Source organism: Sinohyriopsis cumingii, chromosome 4 (genome assembly GCF_028554795.1).
Source record: "Sinohyriopsis cumingii isolate HCF-2022 chromosome 4, ASM2855479v2, whole genome shotgun sequence".
In the NCBI taxonomy this organism is placed as follows: Eukaryota; Metazoa; Mollusca; class Bivalvia; order Unionida; family Unionidae; genus Sinohyriopsis; species Sinohyriopsis cumingii.
Genome location: NC_142964.1, coordinates 18350913 through 18363111, shown reverse-complemented (window position 1 = coordinate 18363111; position 12199 = coordinate 18350913). Strand labels below are relative to the sequence as shown.

At 37.5% G+C, this 12199-nt stretch overlaps 1 protein-coding gene across 2 annotated transcripts in view; it reads right to left on the bottom strand.

Moving 5' to 3' along the window:
- Nucleotides 1–924: 924 nt before the first annotated feature.
- LOC149800704 (limbic system-associated membrane protein-like) overlaps nucleotides 925–12199 on the bottom strand; it is a 126518-nt gene continuing 115243 nt past the window's right edge. Inside the window, exons 3-8 of one of the 2 annotated variants that reach the window (XM_089954744.1) lie at nucleotides 11391–11595; nucleotides 10034–10153; nucleotides 8781–8909; nucleotides 7443–7733; nucleotides 3971–4198; nucleotides 925–2188 (exon numbers count right to left, since the gene is read on the bottom strand). In XM_089954744.1, coding sequence (XP_089810870.1) covers nucleotides 2055–2188; nucleotides 3971–4198; nucleotides 7443–7733; nucleotides 8781–8909; nucleotides 10034–10153; nucleotides 11391–11595 — 1107 coding nt within the window. In that variant the 3' untranslated portion in view covers nucleotides 925–2054. Of the gene's footprint in view, nucleotides 2189–3228; nucleotides 3347–3970; nucleotides 4199–7442; nucleotides 7734–8780; nucleotides 8910–10033; nucleotides 10154–11390; nucleotides 11596–12199 lie in introns of those variants that run through there. The other variant, XM_089954745.1, reaches the window with a different exon arrangement.

Here is a 12199-nt window from a genome sequence, read left to right as displayed (position 1 = left end):
GATCTGAAAAACCTTGTCCGTAAACATCCCCAAGGGGTTTTGTAATGTATTTTACCACTGTCCGTAAACAGCCCCCATACTCTATGTATGTATGTATGTATGTATATGTATGTATGTATGTACGTACGTATGTGTGTGTGATTTGGATTTTTAAAGTAGCTTTAACAATTTTTCAGTCATATCGCTACGATGTCTGCAGTGTGGCAGTTTATAGTGATGTCTAGCACTGGGGCATCATGCCGCAGACATGTAGCACGATGTCCCACCCAGTCACATTATCCTGACACCTGGCCTACCAGTCCTAACACTAACCTCTTAATGCTGAGCGCCAAGCGAGGTAGCTGTTAGTAACATTTTTGTAAGTCTTTGGTATGACTCGGCCGGGGATCGAACCCACGACCCCACGTCCGAGGCGGACTCTCTAACCACTAGGGTGTGTCTGTCTGTCTGTCTGTATGTATGTGTGTATGTATGCATGCATGCATGCATGATTTCTGGTTCTCGAGCGAGTAAATGTCTGTGCAATGTTTGTCGATATACCGGTCACAGCAAAATACTGTAAAGTATCTAGATGAATTTAATGTCAACTGTCCAATGTCGCATATATAAGTGGAATGGATTAAAGAACGTCACAGCCGCGGACAATCACTGTTTTCACAGGTGAAGATCTATGGCAATATCTTGTGCATTGAAGGTGCTATGATGCGAAGCTTAAGAAAATACCGATTTTTTAAAATTTTACATTTAATAAAATGTCAGAAGGACTATACCTGTCAAATTTTACAATTCATGCTCTTCAAATAAATTATCTATTTAAAAATTTAAAAAATGTGATATTTTGGTTCCAAGATGGTTTATCTGAATCTATCATGTCTTTCTTTATTCCTGCTGAAATATCTCTGTAATTCACTAAATCAAAAATGCTTTAGAAACAAAAGTATTTAATAAATCTGTAATCAGCTTTGCGAACTTAAAAGTTATTCACAAATTTTAAATACGCATATAACATACATACGAATGGTGTACATCAGAGTGACTTTACGCCAAATACAATCAAAGCTGAACACAATCCATCTGTAACAATAAAAAATAGCACCATCGACTCGCATATGGTGTCCATTGTCTCTTCGTGCTAAGTAAGCAAAAGACTATCAGTCCCTATTGATGGATGACACGTTACACATACTTTAGGAATCATACACGGTTGAGTGTGTGCCAACTTTTCCGGAGCACCAAACAAGAAATTGATCCCAGAGACTATAAACAAATTTTTTACTGAGATCAAAATATGTATTGTTGTACTGTCAGTTTTAAATGACGAATTATATATTCCATCAATTATGCCGAAAATACCTGCAAACATAACTTTTTAAGCACGTTAAACGATTATGTGCCGTAAGTGGGGCGGAGGGTAATGTAGAGACCTCTCCCCTCATCCCTTTATTTTTGATATAGCCTGTTTAGAATCCCATATTTCAATATTATCTCTCCTTAAACATTCATTTTTATTCTGAACCATTACGTTGACCCATCTGGATCTATCTTCCATGGACTAGTTTACTTTGGAACTCGGAACCGAACAAACTAGATTGCTGTTCTGGGCGCGCGCATTTCTAGAAGGTTTACATTTTGCGGCCAAAACACCTGCCCTTTTGAGATATGAGTACAAAAAAAATCCTATTTCTAACCCGGTAAGACACAAACCCACCCATAGTTAGTGATACCCGCCCCCCTTTCCAAAAGGCACGCATGCCAAATTTGCGATTCCATAGTTTGAGTGTGACAGATTTCGCAAAAGTGCACATGCCAAACCAGCAAAAACAGGCCAAACTGTGACCGAATATAAAGTATCCAGAGATCTGCTCCATCCGCCAAATAAAAGTAAAGAATTGATTCAATCACAACCAGTGATCTAGAAGATTTGAATGCAAAGACTTCGATGAAAAGGATAAGCATTGGGACCAACATTCTCGCTTTTATGAAAACACAAGTGACACAAAATCCCATTGTGAAAATTGCCTTGACACAACTCTGGATCCGATGTAGCTGAAAAGCTATAGAAAATCCGAACTGGGGAAATGCAGTATATTGACCATCACGAACATAATGCAAAGCAGTCCAGTATTTGAAGTATGTAACTTTGTTCCGCCATTCTTGGGTGCTGTTATAACCCTATTCGCAGTACTTGCTGAAACATAAGAAGGAAAATGTTATCTCACAACTTTTGTCAGGAAATGCAGAAATTGTGATTTAACTAATAGAAAATGTGATATAATGAATAGGAATCAGATTTTACGTGTCTGAAGCTGATATTACGTATAAATTGTCTTTAATTGCGTGAAAATATATCCACGTTTTCGCAAGCGCAAGCGCGCACACACATGCACACTCACAATATATATATATATATATATATATATATATATATATATATATATATATATATATATATGGTTAATGACTTGCTTTGGTGAGCAAAGCTAGGCATTATTCAAAGTGTTTCGTAAATTTAATATTAAAGCATTACCCATCTGAGATTATGTTTATTACATAGTTTTAATTCTGATGGAGATAGTTTAGAAAGAAAAGAATACATAATTTTGTTCATTAGGACTCAGACGATGCACATATAATTTCTTTTTTGTTGCACATAAAACATAGTCCCAGACGCAGTTTCATAACTATTAACTTTTAAAATTAGATTCTGTTACACATCGTAAATCAAAGAGCAACTTTCTTTCCGAATAAATGAAACATCTGACACAGGCATCATTTTTCAATACAGAATGACCTATGCGAATCCGTGTGATGTAATATAGTTTGAACCGGGTTTGGTTAGACGATCAGTGCTCTTACCTACAGTGTGTCAGTATCACCTAAGCATTTCAGTTGTTGGATATTCATGTAAAGATTACTGGATACAGAAATTCAAGATTTACTGTAATGTATTTGTGACTGGATATTTGCATTATATGACTTGGAACAGAAGACCTAAACAAATTTTAAATAGTTGGAATTGCATAACGTACCAAAAAAAAAATACATTAGCCCGTTTTAGCTAATTTATCGCTTAAAAATGTGGTTGGATACATATCTGTCAGGTGTGAGACCGGTTTATGCCCACATTATTCTGTGAACAGAGGGGGGTTTATTTAGTCTTATAAGGTAACATTTAAACATCCCTGGTATATAAGGTAGTGGTACATGTTATACATGTATACCGCTTACCTCTCTCCCCCCGCCCCCGGCCGCTATCAAATGACCGATACCCGTAGTTTTATTTCTTATCGCTGTTCTTGTTTGGGGGTTTTATACCATTTTCCAGCACACATGACGTAACGAACACCTGTGGAATAAATCGGAAATATTCAGACAGACGTGATCGTTTTTTTCCCCCGCCCCCAATTCTAATTGGGCAATCGATTCGAAAAATAGCCGCCAAAATATTGATAAATAGTGAAAACAAAACGTTATAAAAGGTGGGGTAAGGAAAAATCCCCAATATCGCAGCAAATCGGTAAAGAGAACACTCTACAAGAATTTCATGTACATATTTGGACCAATCAGTATCACATAAAGTGATATGTTAATATGTTGTCATATCATAAGCATTAAATTAAAACACTATGTAAAGTGTACCGACTATGTGATATATATATATATATATATATATATATATATATATATATATATATATATATATATATATATATATCTGTGTGTGTGTGTGTGTGTGTGTGCGTGTGTGGTTTTTTTTTTTTTTAGGCTACGTGCCATTAAATATCACCTTGTCTTCAATACCCGTTTACCTGTGTACCTTATTATTCTGCCCGTTTAGTGTCTGTACAATTTCAACAATGCTTTTAGTCACGAGCTAACAAAACGAATCTTCATAATTGTAACTGATTGCACAAATTCACTTTAAGGCATGACATTACTTTGAGACAAGTTTTATGTCGTTGCTTCTTACCTTCTCGTGATGATTCAGTTTCATGAAGAATAACAATTCCATTCCGATAGATAGTAGGGCCTTTAGGATTATATGGGATTTCCTCCTCTTCGCTGAACACACCGGTATCCACGATGGTTTCGAGGTTACTGTCTGTTTTTGACTGCCCTAGAAATGGCACAAAAGGTGTCACCGAAAGCTGGCTTTTTGTACGAAATGCCTCCGGCTTAGTTGTCGTGCTTTCCAGCTCTTTTTGGAGGTAGCGTTGGGGGAAAAAGAAATGGAGAAAAATAAATTTTCAAGGAGTTTGTCAAACAAGTTTTTGCAGGAAAGAAAAGTACATAAGCAATATCGCATTGATGAAATAATGAAACCTTTCTCCAGAAGCCTTTGCCACTTAGAGAAATAAAATGATTAGTTTCCAAAATAATACTTAAAATGAAAAATGAATTCTTTCATCAAACGTAAAATATCTTGAATTTACAAGCTTTTGTGGGCTTTGTCGTTCTTTGTGCCACAAACAGTGACCCATCATTTAGGATCTAAATATACTTGTGCCAGACGTTGGTTGATCTCTTAGCGATCTTGTACTGTTGGAAATAGAACATTATGATAATGGTCATCGTTATATTAATCCATGATTATCCATTATCTTAATCTTATCCATTATCTTAATCCAGCATTATCCAATAGCATGGTTAAAAAATATACAATAACTTCAGATAGACTTGTAATGGTGCCAAACTTTGTCGAATAATTTCACAGTATATTCTGTCATGGTCAGTGTGACGCGAAACCATTGGGATTCAAGTATGGGCTAGATTTGCGTCAACTTAGGTAGCTAGCGAGGAGTTCGATGGGAATGTTATATATATATATATATATATATATATATATATATATATATATATATATATATATATATATATATATATATATATATATATATATATATATATATATATATAATTATTATTATTATTATTTGAATGGAAAATATAGCTCTATACCTGCCTGCACAGTGGAAGGAGAGCGCAGTGTGCAACCAAGAGGACAATGACCCGAACAGAAGCTAGAGGAGAGAGAGAGAAGGAAAGAAATATGGAAATACCGACCTATCACCAATAGTGATTTGGACAAGACCGGAAGCACCGGGTGATGCTGACACGCCGACATTTTGAGTTCGATGAGTCACTCGAATAATGATGAAATTTGTTCTAGCAGGTTAACAGAACGGCTAATTGAATTTCGCATAAATTTTGTACCTATGTCTAAGAGAAGTAAATGATTAAATTGCTATAGTTTAGATACGGAGACTTGTGATGTTTTATTCTATGTATCTCAGTTATTCCATTCCTTAACTTCATATTTTATTTTATTGTTTACTCTGTATTGGCACTAACACCGTGGTCAATCATCTCTTAGATAACGATTACCAAAAACCATAAGGAGTGGGCGGTTGGAGATCACACATCTCCACCACCTCGTGACAATACCGTAGATATAGTTCCAATCCGTTTAATATTACTTGTTGCAAAGCATGTAATGGGCCGACTTAGCATGGTAATCCTTCAGCAACGCGGATTTCGTAAAATCGTACCCACTACATGGGTCCAATGTTTATCGACACCTAAATGATTAGGATGTTGTACTACATGACACTGAAACAGCTCGGATCTTATACTGATTAGCACAGGATGGAAGTTGACTTTCTTGAACCAATGGAACCAGTGTTAACTACAGTAGTTTACAGTAACTGATTAAATACATACATACCTACGTACATACATACATACATACATACATACATACATACATACATACAATACATACATACATACATACATACATGTAATCAAATTTCAATCAATCAGTTAATCAACCACTATCTAGCACTTACACTATAGACAAGAGTGAACAACTGGTACGTAGCAAAAATTCAAAAACATGGAAAAATAATAACTTTGACATATTACATGATTTTCATCGAATGTTACGTTTACTCTTCCTTAATTGTTGTCATTGTTGTTGTTGTTGTTTGTTGTAGGGTTTAACGCCTTTTTTTCAGCACACGATAGGCTATACATGGCGGCCAGTATTAATGGTGGAGGAAGAACCCGGGAAAACCCCGGAAAGAACCACCGACCCACGAGAATCCTTAATTGTAAACATACTACTACTGAAGCAATGTTTTCACTTTCAGTCACTAGTGTACCGCACAAAATCCCACCTAGCTTAAAGTCACTAGAGTACGACACTACATCCACCTAACTTAAAGGCACTAGTATACCACACAAAATCCCAGCTAGCTTAAAGGCACTAATGTACCACACATAAACCCAGCTAGCTTAAAGTCACTAGAGTACGACACTACAGCCCATCTAGCTTAAAGGCACTAGTGTACCACACATAAGCCCAGCTAGCTTAAAGGCACTAATGTACCACACATAAGCCCAACTAGCTTAAAGTCACTAGAGTACGACACTACAGCCCACCTACCTTAAAGGCACTAGTGTACCACACATAAGCCCAGATAGCTCAAAGGCAATAGAGTATGGCACTACAGCCCAAATAACTTAAAGGAACTAGTGTACCACACAAAATCCCGGCTAGCTTAAAAGCACTAATGTACCACACATAAGCCCAGCTAGCTTAAAGTCACTAGAGTACAACAGCACAGCCCAGCTAGCATAAAAAGGCACTAGTGTACCACATATAAGCCCAGCTAGCTTAAAGGCACTAGAGCATGACACTACAGCCCACCTAGCTTAAAGACACTAGTGTACCACACATAGGCCCAGCTAGCTTAAAGTCACTACAGTACGACACCATAATCCACCCTGGTTAAAGGCACTAATATACAAGCCCAGCTAGCTTAAAGTCACTAGAGTACGACACTATAGCCCACCTATCTTTAAGGCACTAGTGTACCACACATAAGCCCAGCTAGCTTAAAGTCACTTGAGTATGACACTATAGTCCACCTAGCTTAAAGACACTAGTGTACCACACATAAGCCCAGCTAGCTTAAAGACAACCAGTTATAACCTTTGCCAATCAAGAGGATTTTCCAAACGGGCGATTCACTCGTAGTAAAGTATACAAAAGGACTGAAGACTATTCTCATTATTTCAACTGCATATGCATATTTTTATGTCGAGGAAGTTGTTGTCTCGCATCTAGAAATCGTTGTGACTGTGCCTTTTGTGAAAGTTTGATCTGCATTTGCTTGTTCTCCGTATGCACTATGCAGATATTCGCATACTATACATGCAGCAGACGTCTACATACATACATACATACATACATACATACGGAATGCAGATGAAAAGATACAGACAATATGGTGAATTTTCCGACAATAAACGACGTGGTGCGAACAAGAAACTTGCGTCTAGTCAGTACTCTCATGAATAAAAGCGGTATGTAGCATTCAGTAAGTGATGTAAACAATAGAGAACGGACAATAAAAACTTGTTGCAATAGTTCGTACCTAGTAGCTCCATTGTAGCCTGACTTTTTCCTATAATGTTAGAGGCTTCACATGTGTAGAAACCAAAATCACCCTCTTCCAGCATCGTGATTCTGAGTTGCAGCGTAATCATGTCACCGTCGCCATCAAACATCGTGGTGCCGTATTTCCACTTTTCGTCTGGCAAGGGGAGATCATTCTTTGTCCAACGTACCGTCCCGTGAGGCTCAGCTTTAACAATACAATCTAAAAAGACGCTTTTGCCTTTGTATTGTCGTATTCTCTGATTAAGTAGTCGTACTTCAGGTCTATCTGTTGCAAAATGGAAACCAGACAAATTATTACCTTTTGATATATAATGACTTAAATTCATAAAAATCAAGTGATAACATCTTTATTGGATATATTTTACATTTTGAGAGCTACATTTTATGTAATAAAGAAAAAATAAGCATTAATGTGTACGTTTTGGTAAAGATATAACAGACGGCATGTTTCATGCATTTACGAATATCGGTTTGTAGAACTGACTGTGTTTAGAGCAAATAGCGGCTGAGATCAAATTATTAACTGGATGTCTATCACAGGTGTAGTTTTCATTTAACGGCAGGGCCGACATGTGCGGGGGGGGGGGGACTGGAGATATATCTCGGGGACCAGACCCGTAAGGGGTCCCAGGCCGAACAACACTTTTTAATTTTATAAAGAAAAAATGTGTTTGAACAAGAACTAGGATAGGTCCGGGTGTTTCCTACCTCAGGGCCCTTGATCGCTCTGTACGGCCTGTTTAATGGAGCACAGTTCCAGTAGACACTACATTTAAAGGAAAGTCAATTCACCTTATTTGAATGTAAAGTTTTAGAATACAATCAATATTGTGTTGGATTCTTCCTCATTCACTGTGATGCAAAGCCAGTGTCATAATATTAATACGCATCAATAAAAGTTAACGTTTCAGGATCACATTTCAAATTTCACCGACTCCTGAATGCGTGAATCATCAATATAGTGACTTTGGACTCAGTGGCATAACTAGGGTTGGTGTCACCCAGTGCGGTAACTTATAGTGTCACCCCCTTGGACCTTCTTCCTGCACAAAAATTAATTTTTATAGACAGTCACTTTTATATCACCCCCTTTGATGGTGTCACCCGGTGCGGTCCGCACCCCCCCCCCCCCCCGCCCCGTGACGCCACTGTTTGGACTTACCCGGTGCGTGCCACCCCTATGGACATCCTTCCTGCAAAAAAATTCAAAAATTGTATAGAAAGTCATTTTGATGTCATCCCCTCTGATGGTGTCACCCGGTGCGGTCGGCCCCCCCCCCCCCCCCCCCGTGACGCCACTGTTTGGACTCACATTGTACTTCAACATTGATGTATTCCTCCGCATTTGGTTCTACCCGGTTGAATGCCAGACATCTGTATTTCCCCCTCTGTTCCCGAGTTATATTGACAAATCGCAACATCTCCCCATCTGATATGATCTCTGTAAAAAAAAACATTTTGATGTCACATAAAATAAGTCATGTAAACATGCCTTTTTATTTCACAAGCTTAGCCTTGTTTAAATTTAATGTATGAAAACAAGCCGAAAATTTTTATCATTCAAGCTTACATGTATGTATCTGAACTCATTGCTATTACAACAATCTGGTTCATTTAAATGCACTAAGAAACAGCGAAACAATAAAAATATGGCCCCTGGTGGCCGAGTGGTCTAAAGCTCTCGTCTTTACAGATCACTAGCATTTCACCTCAGCTCGCATGTATTCTAGTCTCGGCCTAGGCGAACGTGGGTACGCGAGAAAGCTTGTCAATAGCATCCCGTGTGTCGGTTTTTCTTCCCGGGAATTTCCCGGGTTCTTCTTCCGCCAAATATAATGGACGTCATGTATAGCCTATCATGTGCTGAAAATGCCGTATAAACCATAACAACAAATAAAGAGTCACCTGTACTGTGATCATAACGATTTCGACGTTGACTGTAAAAAAAAATTTAACAAGCAGTCACAAAGAACCTAAATTTTTAAAAGTCTGTTTTAATTCGCTGGTGGTCTAAACTAGATCTTAAATTCCAGCAAAGTATTTATTGTTATTTCCGGTCCTGTTTCTTACATTTGTTAGAATTTAAACGGCTTAAAGGCATTACAAAAATAAATTCGTCATAGTTTTTCTGCAGTTCGGTTCTTCAAACCTCGAAAAACAGAATTAACTATAGTTTTGTGGTCTGAATTGTGCTCATGAAGATGTAATTGTTAAGCCTCCTCGCCCTCCCAATTAAATTAAGGGAATGCATCTTGGGGAATCCTGAAATTATTTAGGATTCTGAATTAGAATTCCTGGATAGTTCTTGCATCAAATGTAGACAAAATCTGAAGGAATGAAAAAGCCTTTCTATCGGGGTGGGTGGGGGTGATCCAAATACCCTGGTGTAAAATGTATCACAGGTAACCATAACTAGTTTATCTTAAGTATAAAATAAGAGCGCAAATCCATGATCGTCCGAGACTGAAGAACAGTGACATGGTAAATAAGACTAGTGACTATCATACATTTTAGATCTACAGTTGACCAGATATGATTCGTGTTGCAGAATCAAAGAATACTCACGCTCTTCTCCTTTGAACCACATTACAGATGGTTGGGGTTCCCCCGTCGCATTGCAAAATAGGACAGGCGTGTTGCCCTCTGGTGTCACAATGTCATCGCTTTTACTTATCAAGGGTGGCACTGATGATAAGAGATAAAATTTGTAAGATTTCAAAATATTCTTAAAAACTAATTATTTTTCTTTTATGGATAGAAATCTCAATAATATACCACAATACGACTGTATATCCACCTCCACACAAATAAGCACAGAAATCCAATCAATTGCACATGTGTGTAGACGACTGCTATTCACTTTAGAAAATGTTGTTTGTCTAATCTGATAATGAATGGTGAGGCAGAATTTACAATCTACGTTAATGAGAACAAATATTCGACTATACATTTTTAATGTTGTATTTAGGCAAGCGTTTAATAATCACCAAAAAATTAATGAGAACCAACTTCCGACAATGAACGTGTTGGGTATTTTCAAAAACGTCTTTGTTTCGATCATTCATATTTATCAAACAAACATGCATATTCTACTAAATAGCAATTGAACGAAATTACAGCCCCCCCCCCCCATTTCTGCCATGTTCTTTGCGTAATGTATGTGTATCTCACCCTCTTATTGGGAAGGTCTTTCTCGTGAGAGAATATTTTGGGAAGATAACCATGTACAAGATTTTATTATGCCGTGTTCTGTTACTAAATTTACAGATGATATACCATTTTAACTAAACAGTTCAGTTCAACACGTGCACTTGTTTCATGTAAACTGTTCTCAGACATGTGAATTCCACGTACTGCTTAATAATTTCGTTGTTTTGTGTGTGCGAATGTGTTTTTTTTCTTTGTAATTTTTATATAAAGGGATTTATTTGGTAACATTTGGTACATAATATATGTACCCAGTATTTGATCATTGAAGTGAAACGATCATACGCTGTTTCCAGGAAAGACAGCTAACCCTTGGGGTTCGCCCCCGGGGCTCATACTCTATTTTGTGCTCCAGGAAAAGTTTGCACAGAGCAAAGTGGGTCAAATTTCTTAAAGACCTATGAAAATTACCTCCATATCAAAAAAACATTGCTCAAGGAGCACGTACGATTCCGATATGTTACCTTACAAAATCATATGCGTTAAACATGTAGAAACATACTGAATCAAGTCAGAATTACAACTGCGACACAATAGTAACAAAACATATATGCATCCTCAAAAAAAAGAATCGGGCTTGAATTAAAAACAGCTTCTAACATTAAATGAAATCCAGCGGAGGAGGTGAAATTGGTTTTATCTACGAAACTTCCGAATATTCAGGTGGATAATGACAAACTATTTATTTAGTCTTTTATTGAAATGCACGCATTACCCCTGACATGTAGATGGACCCTTTTAATCTGTATTGGCTCTGTGTTGACTTGACACATGTACAGACCGGCGTCTTCGGGCCGCACGTTCGACACGTGCAGGTTCCAGTCAGGGTCATAGAGCCGTGACACGGAGAACCGTCGGTCCGTGATGATTCGGCTCTCTCCTTTAGTTATGACTTGCCTTCTGGAGTTCACCCATATTACCTGCAATGGACGAAACTATCATGACCGTCATTTAAAAGCGTTACTTTGTGTTTCCTGCAAATGTTTAAGATTAACAATGGTCAGTTTGGTACACAAAATGCTATTCAAATATTACTTGATGTCTTCTGTAAGTGTTTAGATAAAAATGGTCCATTTTGTACAGTAAAACACGGGTAAGCCACTAAGAACATTAGACGTTTTAAAGATATCCACACTTGTCTGAATTTATATTTAGCAAAACCTGTGTGTGCGTTGAAATAACTCACGAATATTCCTATAATAGATACATGTCTAAACAGTTAGTCCAGTTGATACATTCTCGTTTTTCCTTTTTAATGATTACTCTTTTTTTCCAGCACTGTCTGCCATGCCTACTAAGCCGAAGAACGTCGTTCACTTTATGTTGGAAACCAAACTTTAACCGGTGACTTTATCCTTTAATTTTCAATTAATTTTGATCCCTTTTTTTTTTACTCATTACAGGTGTTTTATATCTGCAAATACAAAACAATTTGCTGTGTACGTCTTGTACTCAACACTGTAGTTCATACATATTACAGTACGAGAGCAGAGTCTTTAAAAATCATCCTCGAAGTCTGCTGTG